This window comes from Prionailurus viverrinus, unplaced genomic scaffold, assembly GCF_022837055.1.
Source record: "Prionailurus viverrinus isolate Anna unplaced genomic scaffold, UM_Priviv_1.0 scaffold_53, whole genome shotgun sequence".
Taxonomy (NCBI): domain Eukaryota; kingdom Metazoa; phylum Chordata; class Mammalia; order Carnivora; family Felidae; genus Prionailurus; species Prionailurus viverrinus.
This window is the reverse complement of record NW_025927616.1, coordinates 854,884-876,752: the sequence shown is the minus strand read 5'-3', so window position 1 is coordinate 876,752 and position 21,869 is coordinate 854,884. Positions and strand designations below refer to the sequence as shown.

The 21,869-nt window shown below is 52.6% G+C and overlaps 1 protein-coding gene across 2 annotated transcripts; it reads right to left on the bottom strand.

The window, feature by feature from the left end:
* Positions 1-5,247: 5,247 nt before the first annotated feature.
* Positions 5,248-20,131, bottom strand: CNIH4 (cornichon family AMPA receptor auxiliary protein 4). 2 transcript variants are annotated; one of them, XM_047848187.1, is made up of 5 exons: positions 19,975-20,131; positions 16,422-16,490; positions 13,157-13,269; positions 7,653-7,793; positions 5,248-5,444 (listed from the first exon to the last, which is right to left on the bottom strand). In XM_047848187.1, the coding sequence occupies exons 1-5, from the start codon at positions 20,041-20,043 to the stop codon at positions 5,417-5,419; spliced, it is 420 nt and encodes a 139-aa protein (XP_047704143.1). In that variant the 5' UTR covers positions 20,044-20,131; the 3' UTR covers positions 5,248-5,416. The 2 variants fall into 2 exon arrangements, with proteins under 2 accessions (XP_047704143.1, XP_047704144.1); XM_047848188.1 differs by lacking the exons at positions 16,422-16,490; positions 19,975-20,131 and adding an exon at positions 13,894-13,917.
* Positions 20,132-21,869: the final 1,738 nt, after the last annotated feature.

Below are 21,869 nucleotides of genomic sequence, written 5' to 3'. Positions count from 1 at the left end.
CATGGAGGGATTAGTTTAGAAAAAAATTTAAGGGATACTTGCATTTTAAAGGAATCACATGCCTGCTCCATTTTGTTCAAAAATGTCACTGCATCTGAAATTCTGCGTTAGGAGTTGGATATGTTGATTAGTGGAGAAAATATGCTTCCAGTTTAAGATTAAAACTTATTTCCTGGGGCACCTGGGTGGCTCAGTCGGTTGAGAGTCTGACTTCGGCTCAGGCCACGATCTCGTGGTTCGTGGGTTCGAGCCTCACGTCGGGCTCTGTGCCGACAGCTCGGAGCCTGGAGCTGCTTCGGCTTCTGTGTCTCTCTCTCTCTCTCTCTTACCCTCCCCCGCTCCTGCTGTGTCTCTTTTTCAAAAATAAACATTTTTTAAAAATTGAAAAATGTATTTCCTGATGAATAATTCTATAGTTCTTATTTGGAGAATTTAAACATTTCCATGGAGAAAGCATTCAGTGTGTGCAAACCCACCGCACAGTTGTGCTTACAGAGAAAGGGAAAGAGCTGTAAGGTGCTTCCGGCCAGCGGCAGCATCCTGCACAGAAGGACGTTCACCTGTGACAGGCCAGCACCAGGCAGGCAGCTCATGGGGGGCTGGTGGCCGCCAGAGCCGGGCTAGGGGGATCTATGTGTTTTCTTTAAGTAAGGTGCTCCTTCGCGGATTTGGAAACTCCCAACTGTTCATTTACACGTCAGCTCTTGTGTCAGAGCCCGGTATCCAGCATGGAGAATTTTCCAGCCTTCACGAATCTAAGTGTGGAAGTTGTGTTTTTTTTTTTTTTTAAGTGTATTTATTTTGAAAGAGAGCACGCATGAGTGGAGGAGCGGCAGCGAGAGAGGGGGAGAGAGAATCCCAAGCAGACTCTGCACCATCACCACAGAGCCTGACACGGGGCTCGAACCCACAAACCGTGAGATCATGACCTGAGCCTAAGTCAAGAGTCCCGACCGAGCCCCCCAGGCACCCTGTCTTCTGGCTCCTAAAGCTACAGTTTGCAAAGGAAAACAGGCTTTAAGTGAAGGTGCCCGAGCCTTTCTCAGGCAGGCAGGTGTGTTTCGGTGAGCTTTGTCCCTATTCGTGGGCTTGCATGCAAAGAACGTTCCAGCAAGCCTCAGTCTCCTTATCCACAGAGACCTCCCCCCTCCCTGAGCAAGTATGCCTGCTTTCACTTCTGTCCCTGCTCTCCCTCCTGGCACACATGCGAGGCCTCGGGACGTCCGTCAGGTGCCAGGCGTGCTCAGCGTGCGTGTCACGTAGTCCCTGTGAGCGAGAGAGTCCCTGTGTGCCGGTTATCTAGCCCGGCCTCACGAGGCGAACGTGACTGAGGGGTGGCGGGTCTGGGGTTCAAATCCCCCTGTGATTCCACAGTCTGCTCTTCTAAACCCGGGACCACGTAAGCGGTTCAGCTTCCAGACTGCGAGTCCCATTTGGGAACACATTTGTTCAGCTGGCGCTCCATGCTGGTGCAGAGCCCGCGCTTGTGATCTTGGCAGTGAGGCCAGGAAGCAGGAGCCCGAGCGGGGAGGGGATGGACAGGGACCAGCCGCGGCACCACGCATCTGTCTGGCCGAGGAGGGAGGTCCCCACGCGGTGGGCACTCACTTCGGCCGCCGTCCAGCTGCTTCCCGTGCTTTTCTTTCGTTCTCCGGTGGCTTCACGGGGCACGGACTCCAGTGCCTGGTTTACAGACGAGACAAACAGGCTCAAACGAACCGGTCTGCAGGCGTGGGGCCTCTGAGCTGGGTGCCTCCGAGCACACGTGCTTAAGCACCGCCAAGAACAAACTCCCTTGGTCCGTAGGTAGCCACTTACCTTGGACTCAAAACCGTTCAAACTTGGCAAAGGTCGGCGAAGATTGGAAGGGCCCGCCGGTTCTGGCTGACTGCGCAGCTCAGAGAAGAAAATGACAGTCTCGAAAGTCTATCAAGAGACTTCTCTCCACATAAGTGGTCCATAAAACAGACGCGGGAAGTTTCACAGAGGAGAGCCCCCACAGTAAGTCTGCGCATCTTCAGAGTGCATAAATTTATAGCGTAGTGGTTAAAATCATGGGTTCTGGAATCTTCAGACCTGACTCTAAATCCGATCACTGGACGTGTGGTGATTTACACAAGTTACTTCGTGCCCCCTGACCTGCAGGCGCAGCTAACGGTGTTGGGCGCTCGGCTCCGTAACACAGGGCGTGTGCGGAGTCGCTCGGCAAACTGTGCTTGAAGACGGGCTGAAAAGTCAGCACAGACGATGCAGTCAGCAAAATCCGGAAGATGGAGCTTCTGCACAACACACGACCTGAGCTGACCTGACCTGGGTCAGACGACCCAGCTTCTTCCAACAGATTGCCGGAAAACCAGAGGGAACCTAGCGGAGGAGGAGACATTAACTGGAGGAGATGTGTAAACCTGGTTTGGATCCATGCGAGCGTGAACAAACCAACGGAAACGCTTGTGAGCCAATGGGGGACATGTGAGCACCAACCAGATACTTCGGACCAAGAGATCGCATTTATGTAGGATATCGGTCCCGTGGTCGTGTGTTTTCAGGACCCTTATCCTACAGAGATGTGGCCAAAATAGCACAGATGTAATGATGTCTCATATTCAAAACCATCTGACTTCAGAACAGTAGGGGGAGGGAGCAGATTACGCATAAAACAAGAATACCCATGACCGATTACTGTAGCTGATACAATACAGAATTACCAAATACCATTAACCAGTCCCTTCTCTGTCTTCAAAAGTCAGTATGTTCCCGTGCGGCCACACGAATCCTGACGGGGAGGATGGATGGACAGCCGGACACGTCCCTTTTAATGGGCCCGCCGAGCACGGCGCTCCCCCCACGTGCATCCAGTCTGCGAAATAAACGTGGGATCAGCTGTCAAGGGAGATCCGTTCCTCCTCCGCCTCAACTCTGTCACACTGTCACTGACAGATTAGCGATTTCAGTGAACGTGGAGGGGCTCACCGGGGAGCCAAGGTCAGGTCCCGCCAGGGCCCTCGGGGAGTGGGACCTGGAGTAGTTGTCAAAGTGACCCTCCTGGGAAAGGTGCCGGGGAAGCAGCCTTTGTCAAGGAATTGAAAGAGCAGCTGACTCAGAACCGAGTTACCTCTGAGACCCCTGCAGTCTGGACGGGACAGCCGCAGTTCCCGCTGCCCTTCAGCTTTGGGTGACCCTCATCTGGGAATTCAGATCAGTCAGGGCCAACCAAAGGGAATACAGATTTAATTAAAGACAAGTTGATTGCTTGCCACCTTGAGTTTTCACAGAAATTATAGCCAAAAACCCCAAGGCTTTGCCCCGGAAGCCAGAACGGCCTAGCTGAATGAGCATCACCTCGCCAGAATGTGTCTGTCTGTTCGCCACGCAGCAAACTCTTGGTCCAAAGTACACGTGGCCGGTGGTGGGTGCCTAGGCGGTACCCACAGGGCTTCAGACCCCTCCTCCAGCTCGTTGCCAGTTCCTGCACAACCAGGACAGCGTTACTCACGTCTGGGGACGGTCACACCCGGCCCGGCACACTCCGCCACCCCGGCTTCGGGTTTCACGGCCTCCAATCCGGCCTCGAACCCAGTGGGGCTGGGTGGCACCGCTCCATCGGGCCTTCCTGCTGGAAGAGCACCTGGAGAGCGAGGACGCACAGGGGTGCACGTGTGTTCTCTCCCCAGGGGCCCCAGCTACATCCGGTCTGGCTTCCTCGGCAATCAGCGGGGGCCCCGGGTCTCGCCTTCGCCAACGGACGGGGAAGGAGTGGCCTCGGCCAACCTCGGGGCTCCGAGGTCACCTCTAGCAGCAGCGACGTGGGTCCCCTCCAGGGAACACAGGACACGGACCCGAGCACGTCGCCCAGCTTTGAGAGCCGGTGCCTGCCCCTCGCCGTCACCTGGGGAAGACCCCCCTAAAAATACACGCCCACACTGGTCACCGCCGGCCCCGCCGCACGCAAGCCACACAAGACGGGCGGCTGTGCAGTTGTAACCACGGCGAGCGTGTCAGGAGGAAGGGCGCACGGGCTCCCGCCTGGCTCCGAAGGCTTGTGGGAGAAAGGAAACCACTCTGGCCACAGCCCCCAGCACCTGCCAGCTTCCCAGGGTGTCCCGTCGTCTCTGGGCTCTGAGGGCCCGTGCTCTCCCGCAGCTTCACCGCTTTCAGAGCTCGAGGGGACGCCAAGAGCCACGGGAGATGAGAGAGGAAGGCAGAGAACCGGGTTTCTTCTCAAACAGCCAGGTGCCTCCAGAGGAAAAGGTAAGAAAAGTACCTTTTCGGTCACAGGTTCTCGGCTCTTTGCCGGCACAGACACAAATACTCGCAGGGAGAGCCTGTCGGGGCCCGGGGGGCCGGCAGAGCACCTCTCCTCACCCGTCAACTGCGGACGCCACGCAGAGGGCTTACCCCTCGGGCTCTGCCACGGCCAGAGCTTCAGAGAGTGGCGTTAGGGTGCCAGACAGGAATGACAGAAATGGCCTGGCTCACTTCAATCCCAGCGGAGCCGGAGAGGTGAGTGCTCCCCGGGGCTCCCACCAACCGCAGGGGCGGCTCGTCCAGGTCTCCCACATCACGCATTGGTCATCGGCGCGGTAGCGGGGCCCCAGGCAGAGCGGGGACGGGCTCCAAGGTCCCTCGACGACCCGCCGTTCCTGCTCTAATCTGATGAGCATCTCGTACCAAATCACTGCCCCAAACCCATTAACCCCGGGAACCAAACGCAGCGGGATCGGCTAGAACACGAAAGCAAGACCCGGCTGGAGCCAGTGCGGCCGAATGGGTTTGAGGCGGAGTTTGGAGGCCATGGCTTTAAATGAAAATGCTTGATAATATTTTGCTTTTTTGATTTATTTTCCTTTCTAGAAGCGGGAATTACAACTGTACCTGGGCAAACGGCTTATAAGGTTTCACAGATTCTGCAAAGAAATACGTTTTTGAAATGTCACTTTCTGTTAACGTTCTTGTGAGAAAACTCAGCCAACAGTCCCACAAACCTTTAAACCATACTGAACGTAGCGAAGCTGCCTCGACAGAGGCCAAAGGGCAACACTTTCCTCCTCTGCCTGGGTGGCCAGCGGCGCTCTGCACTCTGCCTTTTCTGCTGTCCACAGGCTTCCCTGTGTTTCTGCAGCGGGCAAGGCTGGGGCGGCCGTGCCGTCACTACGTGCAAACGCCAGTCCTCGACATACAGACGATGAAAACCACACGTTGGGGTTCAGGCTGACGTGGAGAACCAGAAATCTACAAAAACTCAATTCGTGTTTTTTAAATACTTTATATGGTAAAAATACAGCAAAAATATTTTATTTTGTTCAAAGAGGAAAAAATATACTGCTATGGTCACGGTTCTCAGGATGATCCACGTGGTCTCTGGCTCCCCGACGACGCACGGTGGTGTGGGCCGGCTCCGGACGCAGCGCCCGCAGCCTCAGTCGTTTATCAGAGCCAAGATCATACTGCGGGGAGAAGAGATCGGTGTTACCGACGTCTCCTCAGCGGCGTTCCTGCACAGCCCAGCCCGGCCCGGCCACGCCGCCATCTGAGGCTCAGCAAGGAACAGACCATCGTTTACACGTAAAAGAAAGAATGTCCAGGGGCGCCTGGGGAGCTCAGTCAGCTGAGCTTCTGACTCTTGATTTCAGCTCAGGTCGTGAGATCGAGCCCCGAGTGGGGCTCTGTGCCGACAGCGCGAGCCTGCTTAGGATTCTCTCTCTCCCTCTCTTCCCCTCCCCTGCCCGTGCTTGCTCTCTCTCTAAATAAACTTTAAAAAAATGTGTAATTAGGGCCTCTCCAAGCCTTACTTTTTTTCACTTAGAAAAAAATAAATAACTGGGGTGGGGGTGGGAGTACAACCTGAAACCAACGTTGGGCTACAGTTTGGAGCAAACACAGAAAACCAAACAAGACTTTAATTCTCTGCACATGCAAACTGCAGCCCGGCAGTGCACCGGGCAGGACCCTCGCTTCCACGCGGGATTCCGGGCTGTTCCTGGGCGCCGCCCGCGCAGCCTGACGGCGTCTGACACTCAGCGGTCGCTCAGTAAACACTCCGCTAAAACCACCACGGTTGACAGCAGCAACGCAACTACCATCACTTTCTTTCCCTGCTTAGATGACCAGACTTCACAAAAACCCCCTTACACGTTACTAATGCAGTGATTCGTTGCCCAAATCTAACCAAACCAAGGGCGGCCCACGTGCAGCCAGATTCACGGGAGCGGCTAATCCCCGTGAAAGAGTCTGAGAGTTTACCGCCAGTCAGCACAAACCTACATGCTTTACATGCATTATCTCATTTAGTCCGGGTCATAATCCAACGAGGCAGGCATTAGATACCGTCCCATTTTCAGACAAAGAAACTGAGGCAGAGAGAGGTTAAGCAGCAGCCCTGGGTCACACGGTAAGCGGTCGCCCCCAGACCGCACGAGCCCAGCACCCAAGCGGAACACCAAGAGCATCGACCCCATCACTATCTGCAGAATACAGGCATTTCTCCCTTTCATTCTGTGTAAGAAACACGGACGGAGGTGAGTGTCCGCCACGCGGCAGGCGATTCCAGACAGAACCCACGTGAAATCCCCGCGTTAGAACCTGACAAGGGGCGCCTGGGGGACTCAGTCGGTTGAGCGTCTGACTTCGGCTCAGGTCACGATTTCATGGTTGATGAGCTCGAGCCCCACGTCGGGCTCTGTGCTGTCGGCCTCCGTCCCCCCTCTCTGCCCCTCCCTTGCTCACACGCTGGCTCTCTCTCAAAACTAAGTAAACATTAAAAATAAATTATTAAAGGGGCGCCTGGGTGGCTCAGTCTATTCAGCATCTGGGTCTTAATTTTGGCTCATGTCATGATCTCCTGGTTCACGGGTTCGAGCCCCACGTCAGGCTCTGTGCCGGCAGCACGGAGCCTGCTGGGGATGCTCTCTACCCCTCCCTTGCTCGCACTCAGTCTCTCAAAATGAACTTAAAGAAAAAACCTGCCATCTCTATGCAGTTTCTAAATATCGGAACCCTCTGAGTGACAAAAATTTAGGCCAACACAAGTTGTTTCTAACAGTCCTCATGGCTGTGTGAAAAATTAAAATTTACCTGGGAAGAAAAATAGGAATGATCTCGTTAAGCCTGCATAAAAAAGGTTAAGGCTGACTTCTAGTCTCCTAAAGGTTTAATCGAATCATACACACAATTTTTTTCTCTTCTTTGCTCGACTCCTTGGCCTGGCGACAGATAAGGGAAAAGGTGGCATGTTTCTCCCTATAACACAATTTAAGGTTCAGACAGGACCGCACGAGGCTTCCCGCGTCTGGGGGCCAGTCCTTGCTGGTACCCGTCACTCCCCATCCACTACGACTGGAAGGCAGACGCGGTTTTACGGGGACGGGCTGCCTGGCACGTGGCGAGGCAGCGCACACCTACGTCCTCACCACATCCCCCGGAAACCCGAGGCGGCCGGTCCCTGGGAGCCAGGGACAGCCTCCACAGCCACGGAGCAACTAACATCCCGAGTACCTACGGCAGGTCACACAGATCGCTGATCCGATGACACACAAGTCTAGGCCCGGAGAATTCCACAGGGCCCCCCAAGGCTCCGCAGCGTTGCCGCAGAACCCACAGCCCCCCACCGCGAGCAGGCGTCCGTGCAGGGCAACGCCAGGGGGCCGTGAACTCACCTGTAAAGATACATGAAGAAACAGAGCAAGTGGAAACCAAGCTTGATCATGGCTTCCTTCATGTGCGACTTCAGCTGACCCCGATTGTGGATCTCTGTCGGGTCGAACACTCCCATGTTACCACTCGGCACCATAATGAACCTGATGCACACGCGATAAAAGGAAATCCAATCATCAGCACAAATATTCAAAGTAAGTAGCCAACAACAACCAGCCTTTAAAAGTGACCAATCACAGGGGCGCCTGGGTGGCTCACTCGGTTAAGCTTCAGCTCAGGCCATGATCTCGCAGTTCATGAGTTCAAGCCCCACGTCAGGCCCTGTGCTGACAGCTCAGAGCCCGGAGCCTGCTTTGAATTCTGTGTCTCCCTCTCTCTCCCTGCCTCTCCCCTGCTCGTGCGCGCTCGCTCTCTCTCGCGCACTCTCAAAAACATAAAAAAATAAAAGTGACCAATCACAGCAACCTAAAATTCAGACCAGACACGGACGGACTGAGTATGATGATGTCATTGGCCACCACGTGGTTTTCCTCTGAAAGATACAACGCTTGTTAATTTTCTGCCCTCTAAACAAATCTGGTAACACTCTAGAGAAGGGTATTTTATGCTTTGAGACCCTTTTACCCACCTGTAGAAAACTTCTAAACCGGTCATACCTACAGCCGTTTTCCAGCAGACACGGCGAAGGGGACTCCAAAACCAAACCAATTTTATCAAGTTCTTAGAAACTTGTTTATCTAGAAAGTTCTGAAATAATTAATACAATTTGTCCCACAACACCTTTACGGGGAGGAGTAGTCTCAGTTATTCCCATGTCACAAAGGAGGGAGGCTCCTGATCCGAGGATGACACGCCTCCATCCGCACGGTCTGTGAATGGTGCCGGTTTACAGACCCAATTTAGAGGAGACAGAAGGGAAATGATCTAGAGTAAGTGCTACCCCGATAAAACAAAACCCCTCTTCAGTTCAGACAGTAAATAGTTCAGACACGGCACGTAACGTCTAACTTTACGGAACTGTTAAAAATGCAGGCTGAGTGCACGGTATTATTAAGCGATCATATCCCGACAAGTCAGAAACGCCCTCTGCGGAGCGGTGGAGGCGCGGCAGTTGCGGGGACGGGAGCAAGGGCCACAGGCCAAAGCAAGGGAGGGCACCGCGAGCCCGCTCTGCGTTCCGACGCCAGACCAGTTCAACCCAATGTTCCCAGACTCGGGAGGGACTCCCAACTTTTTTAAAAAGTCTGAAGGCCCTGGTTTAACACGCCGGGGAAGCCCTCAGGCTTTCCCACTTCCTTCCCATCACTGCGCGTGCACCAGGTGCTCCCCTACACGACCCCCTTTACAGCCGAGGAGCCGGCTTACTCGGGGAGCGTCCACCCGCTTCAACACCCCTCGGGACTACATGTACAAGGACGTGCCCTGACCTCGCACGTGCCGGTCCCTTCCTACCACGCGCGGTTCTCACATGGACGTCCGTGAGATGCAAATGCCCCCGAGTTCCACAAACTTAACCACCCCCCCCCACTCCCCCAATCCTGCCGCCCCTGAGTAACCGAGAGCTGAGCGACTCCGCTCCGTCTCTGAGCCCTCTCCCGCAGGTCCCGACTGCCCCGGCCCTCATCTGTCACCGACAGGCGGTCAGACTCCTTCTCCGTCCGCCCTCCCCTCCGAGTCCCGCTCACACGGGGGTGTCCTCTGCACGTCCGCGTCACAGCCCTGCCCCGGCCCTCCGGTCCCACCCCTGCCTCCTGGCTCTTCCCCACCAGCCGGTCCTTACCACCCGATGTTCCCAGGAAATCTTCCCAAAGATCACTTCCTTCATCAGCTTAGCTGCTCAAAAGCATACAGAGCGAACAAGATGCACAAATGGCTACGAAGCACATTCGAAGGTACCCAGGTCGTTAGTCACCAGAGAAATGGGGTCAGAACCACAGCGAAACACCACGCCCAATGGGATGGCTCAAACGAAAAGTCACAGGGGCGCAGGGTGGGCTCAGTCGGAAGGGCGTGCGATTCATGATCTGGTGGTCACAACCACGGGGGTAGATGCTACTTAAATTAAAAAAAAGAAAGACAGGGGCGCCTGGGTGGCACAGTCGGTTAAGCGTCTGACTTCAGCCAGGTCACGATCTCGCGGTCCGTGAGTTCGAGCCCCGCGTCAGGCTCTGGGCTGATGGCTCGGAGCCTGGAGCCTGCTTCCGATTCTGTGTCTCCCTCTCTCTCTGCCCCTCCCCCGTTCATGCGCTGTCTCTCTCTGTCCCAAAAATAAATAAACGTTGAAAAAAAAATTAAAAAAAAAAAAAAAAAAAAGACACACACAAGAGGTGTTGGCGAGGATGTGGAGAAACAGGAACCCGCACACACAGCTGATGGGAACGCAAAATGGTGTGGCTGCTTTTGAACCCCAGGCAGCTCCTCAAAAAGTTCAATGCAAAGTTACCACATGAGCCAGCAAATCCACTCCTAGGAAAAGAAAGCGTGTGTCCGCACAAAAACACGCACATGAATGTTCACAGGGCAATTGTTCGTAACAGCCGCAAAGTACAAGCAACGGAAATGCCCATCCGCTGCATAAACAAAATGCAGGCTGTCCACACAGTGGAACAGGATTCGGCAACTAAAGGGAATTGAACACGGTACCCGCCACACGGATGAGCCTGGAAAACGTGCCGAGTGACAAAACCAGTCACAAAAGAGCACATATTGATCTCTCCTGTCTGACAGGTCTGCACAGAATAGGTTATCTTATGAGAGACAGAAGGTAAACTGATTGCTCGGGGCCAGGGGAGGGGAGGGGAGGGGAGGGGAGGGGAGGGGAGGAGAGGGAAGGGAAAGGAGAGGCAAGGGGGAGGAAAGTGGAGGGGAGAGGAGAGGGGGAGAGGGGGAGAGGGGGAGAGGAGAAGAGGGAAGGGGGAGGGGAAGGGTAGTGGAGGGGAGGGGAGGAGAGACTGCTAATGGGTATAGAGCTTCCTTCTGGGGTGAGGAGCATGTTCTAGAACAGACTGGTGCCGGCTGCTTACACGTAGGAACATACTAGACAGATCCTGAACAGAGAACACGCAGTGGGTGAACGTCCTGCCACCAGCGTGCGTGCTGATACATGGGCTCCGTGGGCCGGTGTGCGCGGTTCTGGGTGGCGTGTCCTGACCGCATCAGCAGCTGTTCCGGCTCCCTCGTCCGCGCCTGCACCCTGCCGGCCCTTACGCCTGGTGCGTCTGCCTCCAGCCCCCCAGCGCTCCCTTGTCCGCACACCCTGGAGAAGTCCTCCCCCCTCCCATCTGTCAGACCTTCCCGAGTGTAGGCTCTGCGCAGACACCCCTCCTGGGAAGGTCCCAGCGCGAGGCCTCCCCGCCACCCATCGGGTGCCCCAGCCAGCCTCGTACTGAAGCCAGCTGCCTATTTTGTCACTCAGCGTTTGCCTCTTGGCCTGCGGGCAGAGCCTGTCTCACACAGGTCTGTGCCCCCAAAAGCAGGAAGTGCAGATGTCTGCAAAGAGGAAAGGGTCCGTCTGTTGACTCTTTTTTTTTTTTAAACCTTTTTAAGTAGCAGGTAAATTTGGGAACAGCCAGCCAATCTGTCACTGGGGGAATAAATTATCAGGGCAATACACCCACGTGATCTTTGTGATGACGGGAAACAGAATCTATGCAACTTTCCTGTCCCCCCAGTAAACCCGCTAGAACCTTCCACCATACTTGGTACCACGCACGAAGAGGCCGCACGGAGCCAGCCTCCCTTCCTCTGGCACTCTCTGCTGTCACAGACGAATGACGGTGCGGGCTCGGGGAGTCACTGAGATACAGTCCCAGGATTCCCGCTCTCCCTCCCAAATTCCTGTTCCTGATCACAGGGATACTGAGCCACGCTCAAAGTCTGCGTGGGACGGCACCTTGCCAACTGGGGCAGGGGCCCGTGCTCTGGCTGAGCTCAGGTCAGGGTGCTGGTCTCCGGGATGACCATGCAAGGACACTGAGAAACTTAAAAAGTAATGGCTTCCCTCTGGAAAAGGGGTCCAGAGATTTAAAATCCCTTCCGTGGCTCAGGTCCTAGTCTCACGATCTTTTTAAATTCATCCCCCAAATCTGCTCACTTCCTCCTCCTCCCACCCTCCCTTATTCTTTTCTTCTTTTTTTTAGGTCTTATTTATTTAAGTAATCTCTATACCCAACACAGGACTCGAACTAAGGACCTTAAGAGTCACATGCGCTTCTGAGCTGGCGGTACCCCATCCTTCTGATTCTAACTACGCTTTATTTTTCATGTTTATTTATTTACTGTTTTTTAATGTTTATTTTTGAGAGAGAGAGAGACAGACAGAATGTGAGCAGGAGAGGAGCAGAGACAGGAGACACAGAATCCAAAGCAGGCTCCAGGCTCCAAGCTGTCAGGACAGAGCCCAGTGTGGGGCTCGAACCCATAAACCTCGAGATCATGACCTGAGCTGAAGTCAGACGCCCAACCCACTGAGCCACCCAAGCGCCCCTCTAACTGCACTTTAAAATCACATTTATGGGACTCCTGGCTGCCTCTATCAGAAAAGCACGTGACTCATGATCTCGAGGTCCTGAGTTCGAGCCTCACATTGGGTATGGAGATTACTAAAAATAAGTAAACTTTTAAAAAATTAATAAACTTCAAAAAATAAAAATAAAAACTCACATGTAAAATTATGATGAATGATTACACCTCAAAAAACTAGATGAAAATAAAACCAAAACCTAAAAATTTAGCAGAGCAGCAAGGCACAATAAAAGCAATCCCATCCCCCCACAGACCTTCACAAGAAAATGCATCCCGTATAACTGCCCCACTACAATAAAAGCACATCCAGTGTGTGTCCACTGAGCGGGGCCTGAAACACTTCCCGAATGTGTTAAGTTAGAGTTCTGATGTGATCTACTCTGCAGGCTTTAAAGTGAAATCCTCGGGGCGCCTGAGCAGCTCAGCTGAGCGCATCTGACTCTTGATTTCAGCTCAGGTCCTGATCTCACAGTTGGTGAGATCGAGCCCCATGTGGGGCTCTGCACTGACCGAGTGGAGCCTGCTTGGTATTCTCTCCCTCCCTCTCTCTCTGTCAAAATAAATAAACTTAAAACAAAATTAGAGTACAAAGATAAATTAAAACCTAAAGTGAAATTCTCTCTGAAGCATTCCCAGTATATTCTAATTAAAATCTATAATATAAGTAACAAGAATCTTATATTCTTAGACTATTGACCATTCTTATGGAAAACACACACGTCCTGAGACATCGCAACTGAACATTACAAGTTGTTAAAATTTATGCGTGTAAATTCGTGTTCTGACTCTAAGACTGGACGATGCAAACTGCTATTGCCAAAGTAAACAGGAATTTATGCTGACTCCACATGGCATTCGGCTGTCAGTTATTTCGTGACCGGCACGTATTTTATTGCAGAAAAAAAGCATTAACACATTTTTTTAAATTTTCCTTGAAATGCCAGGACACGAAGCATCGGTAAACAAACTAAACTATACTCACCGATATATATTCCAAGTGGCCACGGGCAGGTTGAGAAGGAAGATGAACCAGTGCAATGAGACGAGCATTAACACGGTGACGACGGTGTGGCCGGTCAGCTCGGGAATGACCCACTGCAAGGGAAGAACACGGCGTCACATCGCCCTGCTGTGTTCTTCCTGGACGTCCGTGTTATCTGAAGCTAAGTCAGTGGATACGCAGCGTTTACAAGCTGGTGTTCCAAGATTTATTTTTAGACTCGGATGACCCAGATGTGCACACGCTGCCAACGCTCACGCCGTGCAAACACGTCACACACAGCTTACACATAATGCACTTAAATTGCAATTAAGTTTTATCCTCAGCAAAGGTTCAGATTCATTCATTAAGCGGGTATGAGTGACAACTGGGGAAAAAACGGAGCATCATTTACCTGCTATTCCGAGGTCTGTGCCAAAGCCCCTCACTCTAAGCGGGGTGGTTTATACCCAAATGTACACTGCCTTGCAAATCAGAATATCACTCGTAAACATTCTCCAATCTCCCGAACCGTGAGGGAAATCCTTTCTCCCTCTCTCTCTCCCTCTCCCTCTCCCTCTCTCTCTCTCTCTCTCACTCACACACACACACACACACACACACACACACACACACGTACCTTAACAGCTCACAGTAACAGCGAGGAGCTGACCGCATATGACAACGGACCCGGATCCGGGAATCCCAGCCTACTGGCCCCACGGCGCCCGGGCCCTTACCTACGCGTGCTGCCAACCACGGAGTACTCTACTGCTCATGCGCCAACAGCTGTGGCAGCAGGCCCTCCTTCCGCCAGTAATCCTCCTCCCCTGCGAATAGAGACTTTCCTTTCCGTGGAAGTTAACAGTAACAGGCAGACACAAACCGCCTCTTGCAGAAAGGAGAAAGGCAAAACTCAGAGAGGTTAAGTAATTTGCCCAAGGTCGCAAAGCTACTTAGTTGGCAGAATAAAATAGTCTAAGTCCAAACACTCTGGGCCCAGGTCTCTCGCATTTCCATTTTAGATACTTTATTTTTGGAAACAAAGAAGGGATTTGCTAGGCCTTAAACCTAACTGGCAGTCCACAAACTTTCAAAGACACAAAATAGAGTTTCTGAAGCGTAACCAATCGAGCACAACGCTTACAAGGGTAAGCTGCCGAAGTCAAACAAACCTGGAGCTGGATCCCTGCTCTCCCCTACTGATGGGCTCCGCAGGCTCAGGAAAGGTCGCTCGCTGCCCCTCTCGGAGCCACGACTGTCGCATCTGTAAACCGTGGCTGAGGATGCCCGCACCCGCACCTCGCCCCTCAGGACGCCGCTGCCCGGAAGGACACCAGGCGTGGCCCCCGCAGAGCTGGAAACGCTTTTACTGCTCCCGCCGGCCGCACCCTCGGCCCCCGGCCCCCAGTGCAGCTTCCAAACTGGCTTTCTTACCTTGGGCGGCAGTCACTTTGTTTTACAGCCACAAACGAGAGGCAAGAGTCTTAGGAAGCCACACTTCGCTTTCCTCCGCTTGCCTGCCTTCCTTTCAGCCAAGCCCTGTGTTTTCGTGGTCGTCCCTCCTGAGCGAGGTGTCCTCCCCCTAACTTGCTCTCTGAATACCTGCCCTGGGCAGGGGCCCGGAAAGTCCTCCCGTGGAGTAGCTGAACGGCACGCGACAGAACACGTGCGAACAGCGCCCTCTCGGGTGCCCCAGCAAGAGTCCAGGGGGACGCCGATGACCCCGCGGTGAGGCGGCCTGTCTACACGCCGGCCCACGGCCCGGCGCCTCCGTGAGTCTGTGAGTGCCTCGCCCTAAGCACGGATCGACGGCCGTGTACCAGGAATTGAGGACCCCCCCCCCCCCGAGGGGAAAACAAAGGGAAAGGAGCTTGGAGGAAGCAGATATAATGCAGGAAGCAGAAGGCAATTTCAAAACTACTCTAATCGAGACTCTCAGAGAGCCAGGACACTGACACCTGAGCAAGGGAACAAGGTCTCAGAAATGCAAACCTTGCCGTAAATGGCGTGTCCGTAGGAAATCAGAAGATGAAGCAGAAGGAATCTTAAGACCGAAAGGCAGAAAAAAACCCAAAGGGACAAAACTTTTAAAAAAGAACGGGCAGAGAATCCAGCAGATGAATTATCCAGCGCGTGAAAGCTGGTGAAAGAGAAGAGAGAAAAAGAGGGGAGGGGCGCCCGGGGGGCTCAGTCCATTGGGCGCCGGACTCTCGATTTCAGCTCAGGTCATGATCTGACAGCTTGTGAGATTGGAACCCCGTGTCGGGCTCTGTGCTGAGCACGGACCTGCCTGGGATTCTCTCTCTCCCTGCCCCTCTCCCATGTGCACATGCACAGGCTCTTTCCCTCAAAATAAATAATCATTTAAAAAAAAAATACAATCCAGCTGGTAAAATAAATAACCATTCTCCTAAAGATGAGAAAGCTGAAAGTAATATAATGCTGATTACGCCTCGATTTTTTTTAAGTCTTGCAGTTTGGCAGATAAATACACACAAAATCTTTTATTTCGAAGACTAGGTCTATCACTGTATGAAACCACATTCTGGAAAATTCAAAATAAAGAAAAAAAGAAGAGGAGGAATATAGTTTGCCAGAAATTTTAATTGTCCGAATGTCACATTTTTCCCTCATGGACCAGAGAAATAGAAGCAGATGCAGAAGAGAAAAAAACACACGGGAATGACTTCCGGGTGAAGCCGAGAGCACCTGGAAGGATTTACTGAGCTGTGACGTGAACTTTTATCCAGAAAGTCTTCTGTCTGCTCAGCTCGTAAAATGAATCAGGACTAACTGGTTTCCCTACATCCAGACAAACCCTGCGGTTCAGAGCATCCTTGCCAACATAGAGTTCTGACCATGAACTAAAGTTAAAATGGTCTCGAGACAAATAAACTAATTTATTCCATTTCTCAGCAAACCACGAAAAGAAGGGCATCTTTTATGCAACAAAACAGACCGGGCTTTTTAGTCACGAGCAGGGAGGACGGGTTTCGACACAGAAGACACAAACGGTTATCCTCATAACAAGCCTTTTCGTCCTAAAGTACCTACGGACACAGGGACAAGGTAGAAGCCAAGCAAAGCAACAAATTTCAAGTGGGGTCTCCCAGTACAGTTTCACGACCTAAAATATTGCAGAAACACAGCAGCTCTACAAACATTCCAACGAGTAGGAAACAACATGCACTTCAAAACCAAATATACATATGTTGGTTATCTATAATAACCTCAAACACAAAAAACGAGAAAGGAAATGTCTTACCTTGTTTAATTTGGAGCAACATGATCTAGCATTAATGTAATCACATTCTAAATCGGACAATGTAATTATCTGAGGATCAAGATAAGGAATTACAAGACTTTTTTTTTTTTTTAACTTTTTGTTTCATTTATTGTTTTTGAGAGAGAGCGCGCGCACGTGAGAGCGTCAGCAGGGGAGGGGCAGAGACAGAGAGGGAGACACAGACTCCTTAGCAGGCTCCAGGCTCCAAGCTGTCAGCACAGAGCCTGATGTGGGGCTCGACCTCGTGAACCGTGAGATCATGACCTGAGCCACGCCGGTGCCCCTACAAGACTTTTTTCTTTGTTATAGCTAAGTGTTTTTAAGTTTCGGAAAAAAACCCAACTGTAGTGCAGAATTAGATTTGCCTTGAAAAAAATGTTAGTTATTTCCTTAAAGTTCACTCATTAGACAACTCAATTTTCTCATTTATGTTCCTTCAACAAATTATTTTCACAAAAGAATCTTAGTATGCTCAGTTCTCAAGTGACCCATACCAGAACATCCAATCTGAGTTCCTCAAAAGTGAAAATGACCATAAGAATCGGAAAATAAGACCTACAAAAACAACTTAAATGTGAAAAACCTGAATAGAAAAATAGTGTTTATTTATGACAGACCCACAAAATGTCTTCGAAGACTCAAGATGTGTGAAAAGGAAACAGGACACAAACTATCGATACAGTGGGGTCAATGGTGAGCAGTGGTTATGGCTCCTCATAGAGGATTTGTTTTCCTAGTATTTTTCTCTCTTTCCCAAACTTTGCACAGTAAGCACACATTCTAGTAGAATTAAGCAAAAAACGAATTTTAGCATAAAATATAAACTCACAAAAATGTGAGGACAGACACAGAAGGAAACAGCCTCAACTGAATGATAGAAGGCCTGAAAACTACTGTCAAATAAATTCTCCACCCCCCCACCCCCTGCCCCCCAATAGCTGGGACAAAGCAGAAAGGAAAACAGCAAAATGCTGAAGATCACTGTCAGCAGGCGACAGAAACACGGGGTTTATTACGCTACGCTCTCTACTGTAATGTTTGGAAATGTCCAATAACACAAGTGAAAGTAAGTGTTCTCACCCAAATTCTAAACATTTCTGTACGGATATTCCCCTATCACCTCAACACGATAAAAGTCAAACTCGTCACCGTCTTCACAAATTGTTCCACGTCCACACGGGTTTCGTTTCTGTCGCCGACACAAGCATCACTTGTCCAGGCTCAAACCCCGGGGGGTCATCGCTGCCTTCGTGTTCACACCCCACAAGCAGCCTTCACCGGCCTGCTGTGCCCAAGAATCCTGCCTCCCACCGGCCCACGGTTCGAACCCTATTTCAAACCCACACAGGCCCATTCCCCAATGGTTTCTTACCTTCCAGTCTTTCCTCTTTCCAACCCACTCTACAGACTCATCTTCCTAACACACCATTTGTTAATGTCAAGAACATTCCATGGCTCCCTACTGCCTCGAGGATAGAAGTGAAAGCTCAAGTTGTCCCCACCTTCACAGGCAAAGCTTTCAAAGTCTGATCTAATCCAGCCTTTCCAAACTTGACCTTCTCCGGCCAAAATCAACCGTGTGCTCCAGATGCTCTATGCCTTGACCCCATCACCCAGGAATGCCATAAACATGCCTGTCTCTGCACCTTTGCTCTTGTCTGATTCTGAACACCCACCCCTCCCCTTCGGCACAGGCTTTCTTCGGGGTTCGAAGTCCAGGAAACTCCCATCCCTACAGAACTTCTACCCTGACCATTTCTACCTCCAGAAGGAAGCTCAGGCAACTATCCAAAATGCCAGTAACGTGCTGAATCCCAGCGAAACACACCCTACACGCACCTTAATGTCTACCTAACACTTTCCTTTGCACACAATTTGCTATAAGCCAAGGCTATTTTAAATCGAGCCTAGCTTTCCAAACATCAAAACCAGAAACCCAGGTTTTATTTCTCTGTTAAGTCCCAGTTCTTTATGTCATAAGAGGGACATAGGTCACCAAAGTTGAGGCCAGTAATTCTGCTTTTTCAGTCATTTCACCAAGCCTAATAAAACTGAAGGTTCTTGGGTGCCTGGCTGGCTCAGTCGGCGGAGCCTGCGACTCTCCATCCCGGGGTCATGAATTTGAGCCCCCTGTTGGGTGTAGAGATTACTTAAAAATAAAATCTTGAGGGGTGCTGGGGTGGCTCAGTCCATTAAGCACCTGACTTCGGCTCAGTTTGTGTGTTCGAGCCTCGCGTCAGGCTCTGTGCTGACAGCTAGAGACTGGAGCCTGTTTTGGATTCTGTGTCTCCCTCTCCCTGCGCCCCCGCCCCCCGCCCCACTTATGCTGTCTGAATAAACATTAAAAAAAAAAATTTTTTTTTAATAAAAAATAAAAATCTTCAAAGCAAAAACAAAACAATCTGAAGTTCTCGTTAGAATTCATCTGGTAAAGAAAAATATGCAGCTGAACTGGGCTGGGGTGGGGCAGAGCCCAGTGGCCACGGGGCGGGCACCGTGCTGGGTGCCGAACGTGTGTTCTCACTACACACACACACACACACACACACACACACACACACACGCCCCTTCCTGGGAAGTAAACACTTCCCACTTCACCCAGAACAGACTGAGCCAGGTGCAACACTGCGCACGGCGAGCCTCTCGCTGAGCACTGGGGTCCTCACTGCAAACTGTGTCCATTCCCTGCAGATCAGGCTGCCTGTCCCTAACAAAGTTCGAGGTCACACCGAAAACCCACGCCACGCCTATCCCCAAGCCAGGGTGCTCTGGAGAAAAGAAAGTTTGATTCGCTCAGAAAGCAACCCGAGGGGGCTTCCGACTCTCGATGGTGGCTCAGGCCACGATCTCACGGGCTGTGTGGGGTGGAGGCCCCGTAGGGCTCTGCGCTGACAGCAAGGAGCCCGCTTGGGGTCCTCTCTCTCCCTCTCTGCCCCTCCCCCCGCTCGCTCTCTCAAGAAATAAACATTAAAACAAAAAGCAAAAGGAAGACATGACAAAGGAAGCAGCTCCCGTGATCCCAGAGGAAGGACAAGGGGCACCCTGGCGCGGATTCTTCCCCGCTGTTTAAGGACCTCTGACTGGCCCGGGGCTGGACGCTCCCTGCGGGCGGGTGCGGGTCCCACATCCACGCAGGGGCCCCGAAAACCGCGTGACGACAGCACACGACCACAAAGTGCGGGCGCGGCCGGGCACCGACGCCAAGGCGGCCGCCGCAGGGGCCCCGCAAGCCCGGTCCGCACGACGCCCGCTTGCCGCCACGGCCCCCGCAGGGCTCCGCGGCGACCCGAGGGGACGCCCGCCGGCCCGCGCGCCCCCGGCAAGGGTGGGTGGGGAGGGGAAGGGCTCAGCGGCAGCGGCGAGGGGGACGGCGGGGCGGGGGGGTGCGCGAGCGGCAGCGGGGCCGGCCTCCCGCCCGGCTCCGCGCTCGGGGCCCGGGCCCCCCACTCCCCCGCACCTGCCCGGCCCCGCCTCAGCCCCGTCCCTCGGGCGCCGGGCCCGGCCGGCCTCCGCCCGCCTCAGCCAAGGATACGAAGTACACCGAGAGGAAGATGAGCGCGCAACAGTCGAGGAGAGAGAAGACGAACACCACCGCCTCCATCCTCCTCCGCCGCCGCTCCTTCCGTCAAACCGGCCCCGGCGCCCGGCGCGCCCGCCCGCCCCTGATAGGCCCTCGCCGGGGCCGCTGGGGCGCGTAGTCCCGGCGCCGCGGCATGCCGGGACTTGTAGTCCGCCGCCGCCGCCGTCCCGACGCAGGCCGGGAAGTGTAGTTCGCGAGCCCCGACGTGGACGCGAGGCGAGGGCGGGGTTCCACCTTCATCCTGACCGGTCCGGAAACGGTGATCAGAAGTAATCAGCGAGCACTCACAGAACGCTTGCGTCCCCCGGGCACCCGACTTGGCCACGGGAAGGGGTTCTCCTCGCAAAGCGCAAGTCCGACAGCGACAACCCCGCTGGAGACTCGCCCTCCTGATGCCGCGTTGTCGGCGGGCCTCACCGTTCCCTGCCTCAGCTGTTGCAGCGCCCACTCGCTCCGCTGCAGACGTTAGGATTTTTGAAGCCGCAGTGTGTCGTCTTGTTCACTAAGCAAGTATTCACGCACCCGCCCCCACTGCAGGCCGAGACCTGCTCTGACCCCAGGCACAAAAACCAGCCAGGCAGGCCGGGAGTCACAGGGAAGAGGCCATTTATTTCAAAGGCAAAATCCATCAAACTCACACATCTGTTCAACCAATACTTTATTTTTATTTCATTTTCATTTTTAAGTAGGGTGCACACGCAACCTGGGGCTTAAACTCACGATCTTGGGATCAAGAGTCACAAGCCCAAGCAACTCCCAGCCAGGTATCCCCCCACCAGTATTTTCTGGTGCCAGCTAACATGTGCCAGCTCCTGGGCCCTACGGATACACGAAGAATGACGGGGAAGGTCCTTAAGTTCCGGTAGCTTCCATTACAATGGGGGAGACCGAGGGCAACAACAAAAATCTATTACTGACAGGCAGTTGTAAGTAACTGGAAGAAGACAGGGAGGTGAAACGTTGCAGACTGAACAAAGCCAGGCTGACCAGCTAACATCTAATTTGAACTCTGAACAAAAGCGTGTTTCAGAAGATGGGAATCAGGATTGCAAAGGCCCCACTGCTCATAGAAACTTGACGTCTTTAAGGAACAGGAAAAAAGGACCATGTGGCTGTACTACAATGAACAAGGGGGTAGAATTTTGACCTGCCATCAGAGGTGGCATGGAAAGGTCACACAGGCCTTGTGGACCCACCCCCCCACCCCCACCCCCACCCCCACAAGTTTCACCTTTATTCTCATATGATGATAAACCACAGGACAGTTTTAAGTATAAAAGTACCTTGGTCTGATTTACATTCTAAAAACATCCTTCCACGGGTGCCTGGGTGGCTCAGTTGGTTGAGCATCCGACTTCAGCTCAGGTCATGATCTCACGGTCTGTGGGTTCAAATCCTGCGTCGGGCTCTGTGCTGACAGCTCGGGGCCTGCAGCCTGCTTCAGATTCTGTGCCTCCCTCTCTCTCTGCCCCAACCCACTCACATTCTGTCTCTGTCTCTCTCAAAAATAAAGAAACATCAAAAAAAAATTTTTTTTAATAAAACATTTAAAAAATTAATAAAAACATCCTTCTGTGTGGTGCGCTATAGGTATGGAAGGGGTCAGGTTTGTCTGCAAGGAAACCACATAGGAGAGGATGAATAAGGGAACCCATGTGACCGCAAACCGACAGGATTTCCTGCACGGAGCATAAATCCACAAGATCACCAATGATTCATAGGTTAATGCCAGACAGGGAACAGATGATAGACCAGCTAGGACTATACTCCCCCCACACCTTGCACACACCACTGTCAGAGCGTTCATCACATCAACTGCTCCACGTGCCCAGCCAGCCATGCCCTAG